Below are 22,750 nucleotides of genomic sequence, written 5' to 3'. Positions count from 1 at the left end.
TTGGTAACTATATAATTGATCCTGTGGATTTTATTTTATGCATTTAAAATCCTTCTTCTGAGAAGGTACCATAAGGCTGAAAGGTTCCATCACACAGAGAATGCTTGGGGAGCACTGCTTTAGGGACAACCACTTCTAAAGATAAACATCATCCTTCCCTCTCTCCCTCCTTTCCCAAACCTTCCAAGGCAATAAGAGTCAATTGACTAAGTGGAGCCTGAGAATCATTTTGTTTAACAAAGCCTCCGGTGATTTGGGAAGTGCTGCCTTATAATCAGTAAATTTGGGAAATGCCGCCTTAGGCTATGTCTGTTGAAAATCAATAGCCAACTTCAGTACCTGAAGACACCTTCTTGCTTACTTCCACCTTCTGTATTGCCAAAGGGAGTTAGTTATATTCATTAGCAAGTGAGAGTAACACCACCTGGCTGTTGTATGATTCTGAATTGAGTTATTCATTAGAATTTAGCAGAAAGGTAGAATCATGTCTCTAAAGTGCCTTAAATCAGTCAGACTTTTTTTTTTTACTTTCTTCTGCTTTAATTTCAAAAATTACTTTATCTTTCATGTTCCCCCAACATTTTCTACTTATTTCACTGCCAGCACTTATCACGTTGTATCATAAATTTTCTAGTATTTCTCTCCCTTGTCCCCTTTTTACCCACACTGCTCAAGTACTATCTCCCCTAACATGAACACACTATTCTGAAGATTTGGGGACAACAAACAGGTTTAATTCATTTCAATATACCCAGCTAAACAAAGTATCAGGTGCATAATGAGCAGTCAATAAATACTGGATGGATGGATGGATGGATGGATGGATGGACAAATTCCAACTCTCCCCCTGCATCTGACATTAAAACTGTACACACTTAGAAGTGGATTATGAAAGTGCTGACTTTTGGGAGGCTGAATAGACTAATGGTTAATATTAAGGGGTTGAAATTGAAGTTCCTTTCACTAGATATGTGTCCTTGGGCAAATCACTCAACCACTCTAGGTCTCCATTTCTTTACTCCATAAATTGGAAATAATATTTTCTTCATTGGGTTGCTATGAGATAATGAGTCTGAGTTACTTAGCACATTCTTGGCGCTTTGTGGCCCTTTACTGATCCCTTACTATTATTTACTAGGTATAGAGGACTCCAGTAAAAAAACAAACAAAAAACACCCTTTCCATCACACATCCACTGATAAGAGAATCACTTTAATGAGTAAACTACTGGGAATGCTAAGTGATAGCACCTTTGTGGGAATTACTTTAATCAACTAATCAGATTGTTTTCTTCTAGACACTTTGCTGGGATCAAAGATAGAACGGGAATTTTGAAGGACAGCCAGAATGGGGTGGCACTGTGGGGGCCCACAAGCAAGAGGACAGTTTGAGGGCTTTGGAGTTGTAGTGACTAAAGCAGGTGGGTACCAAAGAAAGTTGCCAACTGTGTAGTTTCCAGGCCTCAGAGGCAGCAAACACTACGGTCTTTTGTGCTGTTTTTTGCTACTCTGGGATAGAAACGATCAGGAGGGTGTCTCATTCCCTTCAAGGGAGGTGATGCACTCTGTCATACAAAAGTCCTTGATGAGCACATGTTTTTCTCACTTCCCCTGGTGTCTACCCACTTATACCCCTTTTCCAACAGCCACTCCTTGTCGATTGACACTTCCCTATAGCAGGATGCTGGACTGCCTGCATTCAAACGCCATCTCTGCCTCTACAGCTGCTTGGCCTTTGGCAAGGTGCTTAACCTCTCTAAGCTTTAGTTTCATTCTCTGCAATGAAGAGAATAGCCCTCTCATAGGACTATAGTAGGCAATAGAGGCTGTGTATTTAAAGAGTTCTGCAGAACACGAAGCACTTAGTAAGCATTCAATAAATGTTAGCTATTGCTATCGATACAGATTATGCCAAAGACCATTCATTTTTTCATAATATATTTGTATGCTGGGCACTGCTCTAGGAGCTGGGATGCAGCAGTGAATAAGGGAAAGTCCTTGCTCCCATCAGGTTAAGTAAGATTCATTTAATCTCCTATCAAGTTAGTGTACAATTTTTCGTCAAAAAGCTCTAAGAGCACATACAGTAAAAGAACAGATTCATTTTTTTTTTCAGAATCTGAAGTTTCAGAGTTTTAGAAATTCCTGAAATGGGCCCTGTGGATCAATGATATATGCAGAGTAAGTTCTCAATAAAATGTAGTTTTTCTTAACAATTTTAGGATCTCATAGCTGATCTATAGTTATTTTATTTAAGAATTCCTTGTTTCTCCAGTTATGTTGTAAACTCTTCAAGGGTGGTACATTTTTAAAAGTTTACGAAAACATATAACAAAGCCTCCTTCTGCTAACAAAATTTTAGGAGCTTCACAAGTACTTGCTTTATGAAGGAAGGGAGGGAGGAAGGGGGAGGGGGAGGACAACCTAGAAACACTGGATTTTGCTGTTGTCCTTACCAACCTCTCTCACCTACACTGCCCCTCCAACACACATACACAAACACGCACTCAGAATTATAAAAAACTGATTTTCCCCCAATTTAAGACATTGATTGTGTAGCAGACATAATGTTAAAATGAGATTTCGTGCACAGAAGTCAACTTTTGCAAGAAGCTTTTACAGCATACATCTGTCTTATACAATGAGAAAAATCCCTTTGTTATTCTCCTGGCTCCCTTAAATCATTGTAATTATGATACCTATTTACCTCAGAATTCTTACATCTCCCTTTTTAAAAAGTTTTCCATTCTCAGAATTCCCATAAATTCATGTTAGGCCTTTATTTACATATAGCCAAATGGTCAAACTGAAAGAGAGAAAGTAAATTCACAACCAAATGAACAAAAATGATGACTTCATCCTAAATTCGAATTCCTTGTTGCTTTTAAACAAAATACTTTAGGTCAGGGTTTCTCAAAATAGTCTGGAGATGACCAAATATAGGAATAAAATGGGATGTTGACGAGCAAATCATTCCAAGGGGAAAGAAGTTATTAGGGAAGGGGGAGGTCAGCATTTTGGGACCTCATTTTAGCAGGATGAAACGGGAATGAACAGTCAAGTGACCTGGTCATGCAACGAGACACTTGGATGATTAAACACTGGACAGAGGAACAGAACCATTTTCATGTACAACCATTTGCATAATGTCTGCTTTTTCTTTGAGGAGCTACTTCAGAGGCTACCGGGCCGATTTTTCAGTCTCCCTTCCTCTTAAACAGCCATTGGGCCTGCTCAGCAAGGATATCGTGAAGCACCGCTGCAGCCAGGGGCAAAAAGCTTCACAGGTTTCTCCTGGAGAACTGTGTTGTCCAAGCATGGCAGCCCCACTGGCAGGGAGCTCGCAGATGCACAAAACCCTTAGGGCCCAAGAACGGCGTTTGTGGACGTTCTGAATGTGACTATCGCCCTTGACATGTCTCCCCCATTCAATTAGGTTATGTAAAAGTTTTTAAAATAAAATTAAAATGTGCCAGAACATAAATTAAATTACCTGAATTCCAGACTTTTTATTAAGTGTTACTCGGAGGAAGTTATAGCGCCTTAAACACATGTAACTGCATGAGGTTGGAAGCATCCTCACTCATTCTGTGGGTGGTAGAGAAGGATCTGTGCTCCTTTCCAATCCTTTGCGCCCAGCCTGTCTCCCCAGGACTTGGTGCTTGGCACATTGGCACAGACTTATTTAACACGGGTTCTTATAGACATTGTTCCACGATGCTTCCAGGCTTTAAAACCAGAAGCCAAATACCTTTTCATTCTGGAGGTAAGTTTTATGAAAAACATGTTCTCAGTCTATTTCTGGGCACCTGGTGAGCATTCTCCTAGGTGGAGGGTGTCAGAAAGGGAGTTTTGACACAGCACATGCATCTGACAGTCACTCAAGCTCTTTTACTACCTGCTGTGCCTCTATGGGCATATATCACTGAACTAGAATGAGCTTTGGTTGTCTTCTGGGTTTGAACTAGATCATTGAGTCTCTAACTCAAACCTTGATTTGACCGGAATGTTTATTTAAAAATGAAGATTCATGGACCCCAGGTCCGGAGATTCTGACTCGGTAGGTCTAAGGAAGGGTTCAGAAATCTGTAACACTCTGTGAATTTGTCCTTTCTCAAGAGACCAATCTCAATCTCTGTCTGTCTGCCCCCTGGTAATGACAGCACCAACCACAGGGAGGGCGTGTCAGCATCTGTGTCAGCATCTGTGCTGGCAGCTGGGGAAGGCCGGAGAGTTGACTGGGTTGTTATTCCTTCACAGTAGAAACACTAACAGGCTTGTATCTGATGCCCAGGTGACAGGCGGAGTCTGGAACTTCAGCCGCGTTTGCTGCGATGTTTTTGTCACCCTGGATGTCATGATGTGTACAGCCAGCATCCTGAACCTCTGTGCCATCAGCATCGACAGGTATGGCTGGGAGGCCTCTTCCAGGCTTAAGAAAGGGGGCTCGGACGGGTGGTTTGGTAAAAGGCCCGGCAAAGCTGTATTTGAGGCACAAGCTGCAACTGAGGGCACTAGAATCACTGTCAGGTGGAACTTACCACTGCCTACCTTGTAGGATATTTTCTTTCCTCCCTTCCACCCCCCTCACCCCCGCTTTTTCTTTCAAACTTTGGTTTGTGGATGAGAACAAACCCCTGTTACAGGAAAGAAATAATTACCCTATAACCTTTCCTAGCCTTTCCTCTCTCCCCACCCCTTAAAGAAGATTTTGGTTTTGCTTTCCCACACTCCTTTGGGGTCTTTGTAATTCCTAACTGGTAGGAAACGAGGAGGAGGAAAAGGACAAAAGGTGAGTAGACATGGGTTGGGGAGGAAATTTTGTTGGGCTTTTAGTTTTCGTCTTTGGTTTTTAAATTTTGTTGTTGGGTTTTAAATTTTTAATTAATTTATTTTGGGTCAGGAGTTAGTGGTGGTGGTGGGCAGGAATGGGAGTATTTGTAAGGAGGGAGAGGGGAGAGAAGTGGATAAAGAAGAAAGGCAATTTCTGAAAGCATATGGATGTGACCTACATATTTTTTGCATAGAGTTTAAGGAAAGCAAGTAAGGGATGATATGTTTTTGAAATCACTTTTTTGTTGCTGGTGTGGATTTCTATGATTTTTGACCCCACTCTGTGCGTGCTCCACCTGAGTTACATCACTTTCTATGCTCAATACCCGGATTCGCTGCCCTCACCCTGGGTCCCTCTGCTCCTCACTTCCCCTCTCTTTTTGTTTTCCTGTCCTCCCTCCCCTCTCCCCTGAGCCTTAGATTTGCTGTGGCTCCCACAGACATCACCAGGCCTCTGAGAGCCCTGGGAACAAAGCTGCTTTCAAGCCTCTGTTGCTAGTCAGGAACCTCCAGCCTTTCTCTAAGTCCTCTTCTCTCTCCTTACCCTTCCACCTCCTCTCTTTCTACATTCTTTCTCCCAGTAATATCATCCATCCAGTCCCTAGATCCAACAGGTGACTCTAAAGAAGATGGCCCCATTATTGGGAACTTAGCACATGCCAGGCATTGTGATAAGGCTTTGACATGCATTAACTCATTTCATCTTCACAACGCTTAGGTTCTATTATTGTCCTCACTTCCAGCTTCTTAGAGAAATTCAGGAATTTTTCCAAAGTCACACAGCTAGTATGGGACAGTGGCAGGATTTGAACTCATGTCTATCTGACTCCAAGTTAATACTCTTAAGCTCCTAGCACAAAGCTTTATGCTAAGCCTCCCCAAATCTCCAGCTACATCCCTAACGGCTCCCCTGAGTCCCAGACTACATTAACTCCTGGATTTTCCATTCACTCCTGCAACTCAGAGTGTTAAAAACCAAACGCATCCCCCATCAAAGGCTTCCCTCTTGCCTTGATTGTCTCTTAAAGGCACCATCATTCTCCTGGAATCCTGGATTTTGTTTGACTCCTCTCTCATCCTCATCTCCCACATCCAAGCAGTCGATTCTGTTAGATTCTACTTTTGCAATTTTTTCAAAACTGCCCCTCCTTTGGCATTCTCACAGTCCCCCGCTTATTTCAGGCTTACATGACTTCTCACCTGTACTTCTGTCACAGCCTCCTAACTGGCTCTTCATATGACTCTCAGAATTATTCCCTCAGAAGTAAAGTTCTAATATCACTTGCCCTACTCAAAACCCCCAGTGTCTCCTTGGCCTGTGGAATAAAAGGTAAGGTTACCTTGGCATAGAATTCAAAGTTTTCCACTGTATAGCCTCAATCAACCTTTTCAGTCTCATCCTTTGGGGATTGTGCTATATAACCTTTTCATGCTCCAAGATCTATGACAACTGCCCCCTCTTCCATGAAGCCCCTCCAGATTCCTCCAACTTGATTCGACCACCTGTGAGTTCTCAAGCTTTCTCTGTAACTATGCCGGGCATCTCCAGCCTGCCTTTTGCTAGAGGTCCTAGTGCATGCAGGTGCTCCTCACTTTCCCACATTTGAAGTTCCCATGGCCCATGCCATACCCTCTTTATCCACACCCTTGAACCTGTTTTCAAGTGCTGAAGTGGAAATTTTGAACAATAACCCTAAAAACGACTTGAAAACCTACCCTGCAGTGGGTGGCATTGCAAATCAGACAGCTAATTGAATGCTCTGGATAACTCTGTAAATATACTAAAAAACCATTGGATTGGATACTTTAAACGGGCAAATTGTGTGTATGTTAGTGATGTTTCAATAAAGCTGTTAAAAAGTGAAGAGATAGTTTAGAATTTTATAACATTTTTAACTCTCTGGGAACAGAATTCCTCTTATAAAACCTAAGCCTTTAGTATGATTTCTGGACATTGTGTACATGCTTTTGGAATATATTACTTACGGAAGTTGGACTGCAACTGGTTTGCATAGTCATCACCCGCAGTATCCCAAACTCATATACTAGACCTAGCTCCTTGTTCCCTGAGAATTTTCCTGCTCTGCCTATTACAGAGCCTTGAACACTGAACTCAGTGGTCACCGCTTGAGGCCAGCCAGTGTTCATGCTCATGCACCAAACATTTCCCTTCAGAAAATTCGTGAGAATGCAAGAAGGCTAGCTAGCCTTGGGGGGTGGGGGTTGGTATGTACATAGCTTCAGAGAGACGTGCTGGAGCAGCCTCTCCCAGTTCCCCTAGTTCCTCACCCAGCTCCCTTCCATCCTGAGTGTGTGTATACACACACCCTTGTACACACACAGGGCTAGCGGGTGAGGCTGTGCAGGTTGTGCCGTGCTCAAGGTTGTGGGAACTGAATCCCAGCCAGGGTTTCTCTTTTGCCAAGCAATTCTCCAGCCAGGAAGGGGTGCCTTTTCCTAATTTGCATGAGAACATCATTTTGCTGGTAGCAGCCATTCTAACACACACTTCTACTTTCACCACTTAACACAACCAATGAGAGTAAACCCTGAAGTGGCTTCTGTCCCATATAGGAAGACTTGGAGTGCAGAGCACATCCCTACCTGAAACCTGAAGAGACAAGCCATGGCCTTAGATCCCAATGGAGAAGGAACCGCTCTCCTTAGCTTGCGTTTCTATATGAACCGACCACACCAAACCTCAAAATGGAGCCCCTCCCAACTCTAGGAATGAAAACAGCCCTTGAAAAAGCTGTCTCCATTATCTTGAACAGCAGTTTGCAGTACACAGCATTAAATCCTGTTCACGAGATGCCAAATAGCCGGTCAGTTCATTAAAAATTCAGCCATTCATGCAGACCTTTGGTCTTCGCACAATGCTAGTCACCAGTCTGACAGACTTGACCAAATGGATTCGGTATTTTTTGGTCATGAAGCCCTGGTCTGTAATAACAGGGTGGTAAGTGATTGGAAAGAAAAGAAAATGATAAAAAGGTTTTTCAAAGCAAGTAATACTATTGTCGTTAGATTCTTAGGCCTAGCTCTGGATGTTTGGATTAGTGCCGCCTTTTCCTTTTTAAAAAGCAGAGTGGGAAGTCCTCGTAAGTCCAAAGCCCCCCACCCACCACCCACCCCCGGCTCCTCGCCGCCCCACCGGGCCAGCCCCCTCCGCGTCCTGGGTCAAAACTACCTCGGGGAGAGGGCTGAGAATGTGTCAGGGCAGGAGGATATGATCCCAGCAGTGAGAATAAGAGTCCTCCACAAGGAGCCGGGAACAATGCAACCAAATTCATTCACCAGGGAGTTCTTTAAGTGGCTCTCAAATGGCACCCATCACACAGGCAAGCCTCCGCATCTTTGCAGCAAGCACAATAGGTACCAGATGAGTCACAGGCACCTTGGATTTTTAGTTTGCATCTAAATAAGCACTTTATATTTGCAAAGGGTTTTCCAGTCATTTGCAAAAAGCTTTCTCCTTCAACAACTCCACGAGGGGAGTCCTCAGAACTAAAGATTTATTGAGTCCCCTGTCTGACCAAATAAAAGGGGGTGAAAAGCAGCCCGCACAGACCTCTGGGGCTCATTAAACCCGGGCGGGAAGTTAGAGTCAGACCCTCCCACCCGGAGCCAGCCACCTTCCTTCCCCGCTGCAGGCTCCCTAAAGAGGCGCCTTCATCAGATCCCCTCCTATCCTCCATCCTGGGACAGGGCTCCAGGCGGGGGTCACATTCTGTGTGGAACTGAGACCTTTGGGAGAGTGACAAGCCAGGCAGACACCAGACACTGAAAGTACATCATAGCTTAACTCCTTATTTGCCCAGAAATGTTAAATGCTTACACTGGGTCCCACAGCCTCTTTGCCCAGGTCTGGGGCTAGAAACCTAGTCTCCTGGCTCCTCAGCTAGCACTCTGTCTGTTACACTGAGTTACCCCTTCATTGGTGGAGGTGAGGATGGAGTACCGTGGGAGGGGCCTCTGGCCATCTATAGGTGCTAATTCCTTGAAGTAAATGAGGCACATTTCCTATGTCTTAAGTGCACTCACTACCTCTGTATATGCCTAACTTGCATGACTCCAGAGGCAACAACAGTAAAAATAGCTACCATTTATTTAGCATGTACTATGTGCCAGACGCTTAGAACTTTTCGTTTATTATTGCTAACCCTCACAGCAACCCGGTAAAGTAAGTGTATTATCCCCACTATGTTAGTTGAGAGAGAGAGAGAGAGAGAGAGAGAGAGAGAGAGAAGGAAAGGCGTTATGATAGTAATTGGCTCATGCAACTGTGGGGATTGGGAGATCCAAGTTCCGTAAGGCAGGCCACAAGCTGGGAACTCCAATGAAGATGAAAGGAGAAGCTGGCTGGCTGAAGTAGAGGCAGAAATTCTTCTGACTTCAAAATCCTCTGTTCTAGCTTTTAAGATCTCCAACTGATCGGATGAGGAGATTCCCCTCATTGCTAAGGGCAATCTCCTTTGTTGACTGTAGATGCCATCAGTCAGTAGATACAATCAGCTGACTATAGATGCAAATCCATTGACAAAATACCTTCACAGTAGCAATCAGGCCAGTGCTTGCTTGAGCAAACAATGGACACCATAACCCAACAAGTTGACACATGAAATTACCACCGCAGCCATTTTACAAATAAAGATTCTGGGGCTAGAATGTGTAAATTGCTTTCCAAAATCACACACAGGGAGTGCAGGAGTAAGGATTTGGTCAGACTTTTTCTACTACAGTTGCACTGCTTTTGTCAGAGACACAGAACTAAGAGTCATGCTCTGAGCCCTCCCGTGCTGGAGCTTAACTGCCTGGCATCAAATCCTGGTTCCACTGCTTAGTAGCAATGTGACCTTGGGCAAGTCAATTAACCTCTCTGGGCCCCAGTTTCCTAACCTGCTATATGGAGATAGTAGCAATTACCTCAAAGGGTTGTTAGAAGGAGAAAATGAATGAATATTTGTAAAGCACTTCACACTGTACATAAAGTGCTGTGTATTTGTTTGACAAATAAATACATTCAGTGCTCCCTGATAACCAGGAGAGAAGGGAGGACATCCATAAACCGGTGATATGAACAATCACAGACCCCTTTGGTTAGCACAATAATAATGGCGACAGTAATAATAAGAACCCTGTTCTTTGGATAAATAGACCAGGCATTAGGAGATAATCTCATTCAATCCTCCTAACGGTCCTATCAGGCAGGAGTCATTGTCTCCAAGGTAGAGGTGAGGAAATAGAAGTTAAATCACTGGTCCACGCCCACACAGTAAGTGGCAAAGCTGGGTCTCAGACCCTAATCAATTTGTTTCTAAAGCCCAGGGTACAGGGAAGTGAAGTAAACCACTCCATTAAGTGCATAAAGAATGGGGCGCCCTGGCACAGGGTGACAGGGACGGCGCAGTGTCCCCGCTGGCCCGACTCTGGCCTGGGACAGCCCAGTGAAAGCGTGGGCCCGGGGCCTCTCGTCCAGGCCCAGCCCTGCCCTCCGCGTGCTTTGGGGCCTTCGGCTTGCGGCCATCTGCAGTGGCTTCCAGAGGAAACGAGAGGCTGAGCAGTCTAGTTGGGTGGGAATTCAGGGTCCCCGCAGGGCTGCAGGAACCAGAGGGACTGAGCTTTCCCTCTGCCTAGAGAGCCCCGAGGTGAGCTGTGAACGTCTCACCCGGTCAGAGCTGGCAGAGTTTTTGCTGCGTTATGGTGCCCTCCGCTGGCTGCTTCCAGAACAGCCTCTATGTCTCAGTCACTGTGGTTCTGGAATACCTGGGACCCAATTTGGGGACCTCATTTATGCTAAAAGTTTAAAAAGTAACAGGAAAGATTTTGTAACATAAGCACAGTAAATGCAGTCTTTTCTTTCACTAACACCCAAGTTAAAAAGAATCTTTGACACAGAAAATTTCCCTGATGCTGACTTTTCTCAAACCTGTCTATTCAAGCAAGATGCACTTGCTTGCTAAAAATACACATTTCTGGGCTTTGCTTTAGTGGAACTTAATCAAAATGTCCAGGGGTGTGGCCCAGGAATCTGAATTTTAAGAGGTTCCCCCGGGCAATTAATAGAATCGAGCTAATGGGGAAACTGAGTTCGAAGCTTTCCACAGTGCTCTCAAAATACAAGCCCCTGACGCAGCGCAACCTTTAATGAGGACGCTCTTGTCCCCACAAAGCCTCAAGACTTGTCAGTGCCTTTGAGAGGCGGTGGGAAAGACACGGGCCTAGGAGGTGACTGTGGGACCTTTGGTTCATCACTCACCTCCCTGTGTCTCTGGTTCCTCCTTTATAAAATGGAGCCAGTGAGCCTACACTAACTGCCTCAGGAGTTCATGGCAGCCTCCAAGTAGCTGCTGAGCATTGAGGCATATTTAGGAAAGCAGGAACTCTCAGTGATGTACTGGAGCAGCTCATACTACCAACAAGCACCGATTGGCAAAATTTTAGGTATTTTTTGAGCCACTTATTCAACATTTTGCGGCAGCTTAAAATTGGCCATGGTGGGAGTATCTACACTATGGAAATGGGCAAATATTAGAAATTAGGGGTTTTTTCACCTGGAGAGCCAGTTGTTAGCCATTTACCTGTACACCACTGAATGTGGGATGGTCAGGTTCTTTTATATCAAAGGGCATTATGTAAACAGAACGCCTTGGCCCAAATGCAGATTTGAGCAGGAGGAATTGGGTCACAGCTTTCCTCCTCCACCTCAACCATGTTTGGCCATGACAGTCGCAGGACTGAAGGCTCAGCCTCCTCTCCAGGGTGCCTCAGGGATCACCACTAACCACCAGGCCCTGGTAGATGTATTTGACTTAAAACCCCAGCCCACTACCCCTGTGGAGTCCATAGTCCTGAGCAGAGTAAGGGGCCTGGAGGAACCCGGGATGCTCTTTGCCCTGCTCTTTCACAGCTAAGTTAGAGATTCAAGGGGTGTAGGTACATCAGGAGAAGGGCTGACATAGGCTTTCCTTGGGGGTGGTGGGATCTTAATTTGGCTGTACGAGAAAGAAGCCACCTCTTTCACACATCATGGCAGCAAGGCCAAGTCCTGCAGAGTTTGCCTCCATCTCAGCCCTCACAGCTGACTCTTCTGGGATGTTACACATGAACCCTGAGGACAGATGGACAAGAGGCAGATGATTCAGGCAGGGCTGGCTCACATGACCTGGGCACATATGGGAGGAGCATCAGTGGAGCACTGTCCTCAGCCTCTGCAGCCCAGGGTCTGTCCTCCTCTTCATCAGCCCCAAGCTTCAAGGTGCACAAGAAGGCTTAAGGAGGCTCCTGCGCTGAATCTTGTCTCCAGGTTCCTTGGACACTAAGAAGACAGAAAAATTGAGCACGTGCAGACCCAGCTATATTCCGCAGATCCTTTGAGCCTGGCTAGGATTAGAATTGTCCTCTTATGGGGAATGAGGCCTTCAGGATCTGTGAGGAAATCAGTCAGCATCTTCTGGACACACACCTTGGGTCACAAAGAGTTCCAAGGCTGCGGGGCCTGGCTGCCCAGAGTTTTCCTGGTTCACCAGCTTCCAACAGAGGCCCAGCACACTGCCAAAGCTCACGTCATCCACAGTGCCTATTGACAGCTTCTTAGTACTTACTTTGTACAAAATATTTGTGGGGAGTATTAAGACTGTAAGACAATCTGAGCCATAGAGTATTTTAAATCATCTGGGGCTAGTTCTCTCCAGCCATGAGGCAAATTCAATAATTAGACAAGAGAACTGCATGCAGGAAGGCAATGCGACTGATTGGCAGGGGAGTATTATGAATTCAGAGGTAGAGGTCTCTGTGAGCTGGAAAGGACTCAGAAGGTTGCTGGAGGGCTGGTCTGGGATTAAAGGAGGGCAAGATTGGGCTGCCAGGGCGGGAAGAGGGGTAATAACAGGTCAAGCAAAGACACCAGCCTCTGACTATAGAAGTAGAGCCATCGCCAGTCCAATTTGGCTGAACTTGAGAGGACCAACTGGAGGTCAGGTTGGGGAATGCCGAGAAGTTTCACCTATGGGTGAAAGAGCCACTGACTGCATATTAGTTTTCTACTGCTGTGTAACAAGTTATTGTAAAATTAGTGACTTAAAACTATACCCACAGTTCCTATAAGTCACAATTGCTATAAGTTAGGAGTCTGCACAGGGTAAATGGGTTCTCTGCTCAGGGTCCCACAAGGCTGAAATCAAGAAGTAGGCTGGGTGTGTTCTCATCTGGAGCTCAGGGCCCTCTTCCAAACTCATTCAGGTTGGTGGCAAAATTCAGTTCCTTGTGATTATAGGACTGACATCCCTTCCCGCTTTATTGCTAATTGTCAACTGGGAGCCATTCTCAGCTACCAGAGACTTTTCATCATGGTCCCCTCCACAATATGACAGTTTGCTCTTTCAAGGCCAGTAGGAGAATGTCTCATGTTTTGAATCTCTCTGACTTCAGCAAGGGCCCAGACCATTTTAAGGGGATTAGGCCAGGCCCACCCACATCAATCTCCCTCTTGATCAACTCAGAGTTGATTGATTAATAATCTAATGACAGAGTTAATATCCCATCATATTCAGAGACTCCACCTACATGCAAGGGCAGGGCATAAACCTTGGGAATCATCTTAGAATTCTGCCTACCACAGAGTTTTGAGCTGGTGGAGTAACAAGATGAAATCTATTTTTGGAATCTGGCAGCAGAGTGGAAGATGAATTGGAGAAGGAAAATTCTGGGAGTCAGAAGGCCACCCAGGTGGCTGTCATCATCATAGAGAGCAGGTGCAGGAAAGTGATGGGTGAATACATGGGGAAGACATCATAATGGATAAGATCTAGGGGATCTGCTGGCCTGCCTGGAATAGTCTTCCCCCACCTCACCTCACGGCTGGCTCCTTCTTATCCCACTCACTTCCCTGCCCAATCTTTCTTTGCAAATTTGTCCTTCTTTACTTCCTTCATTATCCTCTAATGTGCCACCCAGCTTTTTTTTTTTTTTTTATGGTATTCTTTATAACAACCTACCTGTTTGCTTTTTTATTGTCTATCTATTTCACTCAACTCTAAGCTCAATGAGCACAGGGATGATTTTCCTTTTCCACTTCCCAATAGTTCCAGGATAGAGACTGTACTAGAGTAGCAACTTGATAAATATTGAATGAAGGGTTAAATAAATGAGTGAGCAAAGTGATGTGGAAGGGCTAAGGGAGAGTCAAAAAGGCCTGAGTATTGGATGTGGATGCCTTGAAGAAAGGCAGGAAGAGAACCAGATTAGGAGGTGTGGGGAGAAGGGGAGGTCACTTTCAGACATTTTGAGTTTGAGGGGGCTGTGCAACAATTGTGCAGGTATGTCCAGCAAGCAGCTGGAAATGTGTGTGAGGAGCCGCCCCATAAAAGACAACAATGTCCAATGGTGAGGAACTGTGCTTCAACCGTTTAAAAAGCATGAAAACTGGATTTTAAAATTAGCCCCCATTATTACTCATTTCTACTTTTAAAATCGCTGCTACTTAGAATAATTTGTCACTATGAGGGTTAGAATTTATATCAGGACACAAGCAGGGAGTAAGCATCCTCTTTGGGCAGAGTTATATCATTGTATGAGGAACTGTGGGAGAAAGGAAGGTGCACAAACCAGCACCTCCAGTCTTCGGAACTGAGGCTGACTTCATGTCCCAGCTGTGCTGGGCAATCCAGCTCCCAGCAATCCAATGTCGCTTTTTAACTTTCTTACCCTTTCTTTGCCCCACCCCCACCCCAATGTGTTCTTCACCCACCCTAGCTCAACCTTTCTATTTTCACTCAAACACCCTTTCTCTCTAATGTTCTCCAACCAAATTCTTTTGTCTCCTACCGTATTTATCAACCTGACTATTTCCTGGGTATCTACCTCATCCACTTTATCTTATGGACCACTGGCCACCCCTTCTCCTCATGCCTCTCCTCTCTACCCTCCCTTCATCAGGTACACTGCGGTGGTCATGCCAGTCCACTACCAGCATGGCACAGGACAGAGCTCCTGCCGGCGCGTGGCCTTCATGATCACAGCCGTCTGGGTACTGGCCTTTGCTGTGTCCTGCCCTCTCCTCTTTGGCTTCAACACCACAGGTAATGATGATGCCTCCATTCCCAGTGCTTGTGGGATTTGCAGTTCACCCTGGTGGCAGTGAGTGATGCTCAGCCCTGGAATCTCCAAACGCTGATCAGCATACTTTGTAATCAAACAAGGATGTCATAGTCTGCAAAGCTTTGGCCCTTATTGCTTATAAATAAAATGTAAAGCAAAATCTCATTAATTATTGGCTCAGGAGCAAAAGTTCTGCCTGAATTTATAACAAGTCTGGCTTATCTCTAATTTAAAAGAAAGACCATTATATTCATTTGAAGAGTGTATTAGTTAAAAAGCCGTGGTATTAATAGGTCCCAGTTCATGTGAGGTTGGCTAATGAAATGATGACAATTCATAACAGACCGCAATGCAAAACAACATATCATAAAAGTCCTGGAGTAGGATATAGATGTCTAACTTTCTTTCTCAATAAGGATCATTTCTAACATTTGGGAGCTAGTACAAAAGTACTGGAGTGTGTATTTCTTGTATTTGTATATAAGTGGTTGGCACATGGTACATCTTCTGTTGAGTGGGTGAGTGGGTGGATGGATGAACAACGTATATATCTGAGATGTTTGAGATTTTAGGCATATGATACTGATCCAAGTTTACACTTCACATGTATCAGTGCGTTCTGTTTCTGTTTCATGTCCATCTTCCAGCCCTAATAATTTCATGAGTTGAATGAAAGGATTAGCACATGGAGTAAAGTTACAAGAGTGTTTGCTAAGAGAGAACTGACTGGCTAGTGTTCTAGTTTGATCTGAATTTCTTATTCTGTCCCTTTGCATTGGTTCACTCAATTCCTACTGTGTTCCAGGTTCAAGAATTTCTGGCATGTATATGCTAGTCACAGAACCATGTGTTGATGTATATGCACACATCGTATGTATCACATTACACATAAAAGGCAAATCCCAATTGACAAATAGTTTTGAAAAGTCATTTGCTGGGCAGTATTATATAAGTCAGACAGAAGCTCTGCAATCAGAAAAACCTGGGTTCCAACTCTGGCTCTACTATCTACCAGCTGTGCTTTCTTGAACAAGTTACTTAACTTACAGAGCTCAGTTCTTTTTTGGTAAATTTAAGATAATAATACAGTGAGTCATAAACATGAGCAAATTCAACTCTGCAGACTTGGTCAATATATTTAGTTAGTTTTAAATATTTATTTCTATATATGGCCTCCTATAAATTAGCCCAGCAACTTCATCTCTAACATGTTGCATATGGGCTCTATAATACCTGACATAACACTGTATGTGTCACATGTCTTTACTTATTACTGTGCAGTAATTATGTATAGGAACTACATGTAATAAAACCCTGTATATCTTTACGTACGATTCAGAGGATTTTCAAAGCAAATTTTAACTCTACATAATTTTATTTTACTCACTGACTTTAGAATCTAACCTGCACATGATATAATTCCACTCTAACTCTTTCATAGAGCTGTTTGCAATCAAGTGAGGATTCAGTTTGGATGACATGTGGAAATGCCAAGCATATACCACCTGCTCAAGGTCAGGCTCATTTCTCTGCCCACATAATAGGTTAAGTGGCCAAGTTATAAAATAAATATTTGGCTGGTTAACCTAGAATATTCATAAAATATGATGCTATTATCATTTTTGCAATTCTCCGTCCCCTTAGTTACTTTAACTGAATGGCCCCTTATACCCTTACACACAAGCACACATGTGCATGCCTGCACACAGACACACACACACACACCAGATTAGCATGTCCTCAGCACATGTATAGATGCTGTCTCTGCAGCACTAAAATACCATTTTTGATGAGTGTTAAATATGCTCTTTGGTCAGCCCTTCTGTAACCTTGTCTCTATATGGAAATGCTGGAATTTGTAGTGTGGAGACTCACTACCGCTGTTACACCAAGGCACTGCTTACCTCCCAGCCAACAGCAAATTCCCCACCAATACTTGGTGGGTTGAGTTGGTGCCTCTTACTCATTCTTAGGGGCTGGCAGGGGCGGTCCTACTTTCTCTCTCTCTCTCTGTCTCTCTGTCTCTCTCTCTCTCACACACACACACACATACACACACACACTCACACACACACACACATCCTGGTAAAAGTAAAAACAGAATCTTAAAATCCGACTTTCGACAGAGTGCCCAGTTAATGTCAACATCTAAAGTGAAGAAGAATGCTGAGCTCCTTGCACTGTTGTTGCCACCGGTGAGATCATTATTATTCTAGAAACAAAACATGGGAAAACCTTTCCGAGAGAATTCTCAAACATAGAATTGAGAAGGCAAAAAGGTCCATGACTTATCATATGTACTCTTGCTTCTCTCTCATCTATCTCTCCCTCTTCCTTTTAAGGTTACTGATTACACTATAGTGAGGCCTCCACTAATTCATAAGTTTTGTCAAAGTGTCAGGTCTATTGTAAGAGCCCAATAGATATTAGCTGGCACTACTGTTGTGGTTCCAATTATTGGAAAGGCTTCTGTGCCTCCAAATTCAACTATGCACCTGCTCTAAGGAAGAGCTAAGCAGTGATCATAAACGAGACCAGCCACCTCCTCCCAGAACACTGTCGAGGAACTGGTGAGCAGAACTCAAGGTGGGAAAGCCCAGCCATCTTTCTCTGTCTTAGTCTGATCTTCACCCTGCAGCTTCATATCTTAATAAATAATAATGACGCGACTCTCTCATCTCTAAGGAAGTTCTCAAGTTCATTCTAAACCCTAATATAAATAGCTTCTTTCAGCCATGTTCTTTCCTATGTTGGAAATGGCTGGACTTCCATTCAGAAAATCAACACAAAGAAGAACTTTCTGACAGAGCTCTTCTTCTCATGAAATGGGATGTCACACAGGATGGTGGATTACCAGAAAACATAAGGTAGAGAAAAGGTTGAACTTCAGCCTCTTCCTACTTGAGTTGCTCTTTTTCTCTGAGGAAAGGGCAACATTCATTTCTGGATGCACACATAGGGCAGGATCTCAGGTCACAGAGAGTTCCAAGGCTGTGGGGCCTGGCTGCCCAGAGTTTTCTTGGCTGGTCAGTGTTGCTCCAGCTTCCAGCAGAGGCCCAGCAGTCTGCCAAAGGCCACATCATCAATAGCCCCTTTTGACAGGGGGGCATGGTGTGTTGGTGTTAGAGAGAACCCTGAGGATTCCCGAATGAGAAGCCCAATCCTTTGATTTCACAGATAAGAAAAATGACTAGTATTTAAATTTCTTCTAAATCAGATAGCCATTGTGTTATAAGAAATTCTGGAATGAATAAGCAATAGCTGGTAATAAAGGTTTAAGAAGTATTCAAGGGAGGAAAAAAAGTTAAGAAAATTCTTTCAGCTGGCTTAATTTTCCTTTGAAAAAAAGAAATGTTATTTCTTTGATTTTAGCAATAGAATTCCTTGCTTGGCTTTCAGAACACTGGAGCTGGGGAGAGCTTGGTTTGAGATGCATAAAGTTAGAATAATAGGCTCATCCTAAAATCAGATTCATCAGGATCTCCTGTCTTTGGAAACAAGTCAGGGTCAAATCCTTCAATGAGTCTGAACTTCATGACTCTTCACGCCAACCTGCTTTTGGCCTTGCTGTTCATATCACCAAGGAGCTCAAGTCCCTAGGCTAGCCCCAAAGCCTCTCAGAACCCCTTAGCAGAGCTATTAGTGCTCTAGTCACTCAGCACAGTGCATTGTAGGTACTCCCTGAAGATTAGTTGAACTAAGTTATCATCCTTTCCTCCTTAAATATTGAGATTAATTGGAATATACATCCCCAATCTCAGAGAATGAAGAATAACCTCCCACCCTTCCCTGTCATTCTCCAGCAGTGATGTGGAATAATCAGTTGTTCATTTTCCTCATTTATTTATCATTCATTTATTCATTCAATAACCATTGTGCTCACAGCACCATATTGTTTAGGTTAAGTAAGACAGGGCAAAGCACCTCATCTGCTGGGGAAGTTTCAGCCTTCCTGAGGCCTCATTGGCCTCAGCCCCCACCCCCTGGGAACTCTAGCCAGGACACAGCCCCAGGCCAGGCCCCACTAACTGGCCACCCACCTCCAGTGTCACTCTGCCGGCTGACAGCTCTCACGAGACTGCTACATAGCATGGGGGAGTCCTGGGAGAGTCTGCAAATCTCCATCTGAGGATGGAGCAGCAGTTTACTTAGATAGGGGCGGGAGCAATGACAACGCAAGCCTAATGACTGTATACTAGGGCCATTGATTAGTGATTCCAAAATAGCTATGCTGCTTCTCTCTCTCCCTTACACACACTTTAAAATTTTTTTAATTAAAAAATAAATACTTGCACATGATAAAACATCCAAAAAGTACAAAGAGATATACATACATACATTTATATAAGAAGGGTATATATATTTCTTCTATCCTAGATCACTAGTTATCCCAGCCCCCTCCCTAATTTTCTGGAAAGGGAATGCTCGAAACAGGCGTTTTTGTGTGTGTATGTTTGTGCTGAATCCATTTTTACACAGATAGGAGCATACCATACCCATTTCTGTCCCTGACTTTTTTCAACAATAGTTCATGTATAAAATTTTGAGATCAGCCTCCCAGGGCCTAGAATTGGACAGAGAAGGGTAGAAGGTACGTCTGGAGGAAACATCCAGCACATTAAGGATAAAAACAAGGACAGATTGTGGGAAGGAAATCTTGCCACCTCCCTACCCTCCTTCTCACTGGCAAAATGTGCAAAGGCTCTTCCCCATTGTTAGAGGCATCTTAAATCATGGTCTGAAACTGACAGCATGGGAGCTGATTTCAGGAGGAGGGCCTGATCCCAGTCAACACTGCTCCCTAAAGATGAGAAACACCCCCAGCTGCCACCTGGGCTCATCCCTCCCCAAACCATCTCCCCCAGAATACCGGAAGATGCCAATTTGGTGACCACTGCTCAGAGCTTTACAAGTCGTTTCCTAAAAGATGCTGGCACAGGCTTTGCTCTTGAGATGACATTAATTCTACCTTAGTTTTACCCCACCCCTCAAGAGAACTGAGAAGTTGGGAAACACCTTATAAAGATTCTGATGGCAGTGCAGTCACTAAAATGCCTCACTGGCCATTAGGCACGCACTTTCTTCTTTTTTTTTTTTTCAGTTGTTAGCTATGGCCTCTTTCCCTCCCCCATGAATACTGTTCCCTGTAAGTCTTTCTCAAAATTTCCATTCCAAATGATACCTCCTCTATTAAGTTCGAAAAGCTCAGAGGGAGGTAAACAAATAATCATAATAATAGCTACCATTCTCATTAATTCTCACAGTCATTAGACAAGGCAATATTTTAAGCCTTCTTTGACGATAATGAAACTAAGGCTTGGCATACTTAAGTAACACTCCCAAGATCACACAGCTAATAAATGGCCAATCTGGGTCTCACACAGTATTAGTTTCCTTAGGGCTGCTGTACCAAATTACCACAAATTGGGAGGCTTACAACAACAAAACCTATTCTCTTACAACTTTGGAGGCCAGAAGTCCAAAACCAAGGTTCCTGCAGGGCCACACTCCCTCCAAAGGCTCCAGGGGAGATTCTTTGTTTGCTTTTTCCAGCTTCCAGTGGCTCCAGGGGTTCCTTGACTCCGACTGTATAATTCCAGTCTCCGCCTCCACTTTCATGTGGCCTTCTTCTCTGTGTTTGTCTCTGTGTCCCAAATCTCCCTCTGTCTTTCCCTTATAAGGACACTTGCCATTGGATTTTGGGCCCACTCTAAATCCAGGAGCTCATCTGCAGATCTTTAACTTAACTACACCTGAAAACCCCGCCCTTTTTTTTCAAATAAGTTCACATTCACAGGTTCTGGATAGACGCATTTTTGGGGGAGCCACTATTCAACCCACTGCACACATTTATGGCTGTCCGGCCTCTACCCTACTTCAGAAGACCAAGAAGCAGAATAATGAGCCCGTGTGGTTGCTGCCTTCTACCTGCCAGCTCATACCTGGTGCTGCATCTTCCAAGGTCCGATTTTGGGTTGAAGAATCCCCAACAATTTATGAATATTGGCAGCGAATGCCATGTCCTAATGGTAGAGGGAGGTGAGAGTCAAAAATCACAGAAAGAACATTGGCTGTAAGCACTGCTTGAGGAATGTATCCTGGCTCCATCCCTTTCAGGCTGTGCTACCTTGGGCCACTAACTGAACCTCTCTGAATCTCTGTCTGTTCATCTGAAAATAAAGTCAGAATTGGCACCTGCCTTTCATAATGTTGTCATAACGATTAGGTAAAATAACACATGTAAAGCTTTTGGCATGTTGACTGGTCCCTGTTAGGTAGCTTCCCTTTTCTCTTCCAAGCTGGGCTAAGTTCCAGCCCTTATCTTGGGCATTGGAGGAATCTCAACATCTGTTAGCAAAGAAGGCAAAGTTACAAGGACTTCCCAAGGAATAGGAGGAGGAGCATTTCAAGCAGGAACAGGGACCATCCTCAATTCACGTTTTCCATGGTGACAGTATACTTACTGGTCCCCTTCCCATCCCACCCCGACCAGTTCTGGGATTTCCTGGAAAATCCAATTGCCTATCTCATATTCAGGCACCACCTGTCCACATCCGGGATTGAAAACTGTAGAAATGAGACTTCTTAGCAAAGAAGGCATCTTCCTATCATTGCTTTCCAACAATTGGTAAATATCTCCACACCAGCAGGCTCCTTTCTGCTGCATCCCTCCTGGGAACTCTGCTGTGACAAGCCCTCAGCCTCCCAGTCTTCATTCTGCTACATGACACTTACCACACTATATGGAAGGAATTATCTGCCTTGACTGTGAGCTCCCTTAAGGGCAGACTGGGGATCTTATTCATCTTTGCAGCCCCAGTGCAGAGCAGTGTCTGGAATGCAATTACTGGTAAACGTTCTTTTTAAGTGAACTGCAGGAGACACAGAGGTGTATTAGAGCTCCTACCCTCAAGGAGCTGACAACATAGGTATCTAAATCCACATCTCCCACCCTCACAATGAAACAATCAGGCCATGCATGGGAGCTACACAAAAAGAGGCAAAAGTAAAGGGCTAAGGGGTCACGAAGTAAATGAGTTGCTTCCAACTGAGAAACTCAAGAAAGCTGTCACAGACATGGCAGCCTTTGAACTGGGACATGATGAGGGGTAGAGGAAAGGGGCAACCCCTGTTTCTCAAAGCTCCATGTGGATAAGAAGATACAGATACCACAACTGATATGGGCCCATATTTTGTGCTCCCCACTGGTCTGCAAACAGCCTTACCTTCTCCCCTTCTCTCACCCACAGGGGACCCAAGCATCTGTTCCATCTCCAACCCTGATTTCGTCATCTACTCTTCAGTGGTGTCCTTCTACCTTCCCTTTGGAGTGACTGTCGTCGTGTATGCCAGGATCTATGTGGCGCTGAGACAGAGGAGACGAAAACGGATTCTCACTCGACAGAACAGTCAATGCATCAGCATCAGGCCTGGCTTCCCCCAACAAGTAAGCACCTTGGAGGGGGCAGAGGAAAGGCAAGGCCCAACCTGTAGCCTCTAGCAGTGTAGACTTTTGCTTGTGTTACTACCTTAGAGACACAGATCTGAGGCCTGCCCTCTGATCTGCTGGTATTAGCTATGCTTTGAAGGTAGGAAATTCAATCTCAAGAGCATATTGACAGTCTTCTGTAGAGCCCACCTTATTAGATGTTTTAGTTTCCTAGGCTGCTGAAAGCAGATACCATGAAATGGGTTGGCTTAACAATGGGAATTTATTAGCTTACGGTTTTGAGACTGAAAAAAATGTCCAAATCAAGGCATCATCAGAGCAATTCTTCCCTCCCAAAGACTGGCTGCTGGCGATCCCTGACTCCTCTGCC

General features: G+C 44.3%; 1 protein-coding gene across 1 annotated transcript in view; it reads left to right on the top strand.

The window, feature by feature from the left end:
• The window catches only part of DRD3 (dopamine receptor D3), a 43,931-nt gene that overhangs the window by 12,996 nt on the left and 8,185 nt on the right, over positions 1 to 22,750 (top strand). The window contains exons 4-6 of the mRNA XM_037839481.1: positions 4,294 to 4,406; positions 14,769 to 14,911; positions 22,181 to 22,377. Of these exons, the coding sequence (XP_037695409.1) occupies positions 4,294 to 4,406; positions 14,769 to 14,911; positions 22,181 to 22,377 (453 nt within the window). The remainder of the gene's footprint in view (positions 1 to 4,293; positions 4,407 to 14,768; positions 14,912 to 22,180; positions 22,378 to 22,750) is intronic.

This window comes from Choloepus didactylus, chromosome 1 (assembly GCF_015220235.1).
Source record: "Choloepus didactylus isolate mChoDid1 chromosome 1, mChoDid1.pri, whole genome shotgun sequence".
Lineage (NCBI taxonomy): Eukaryota > Metazoa > Chordata > Mammalia > Pilosa > Megalonychidae > Choloepus > Choloepus didactylus.
This window is presented reverse-complemented; position numbering and strand designations above follow the sequence as displayed.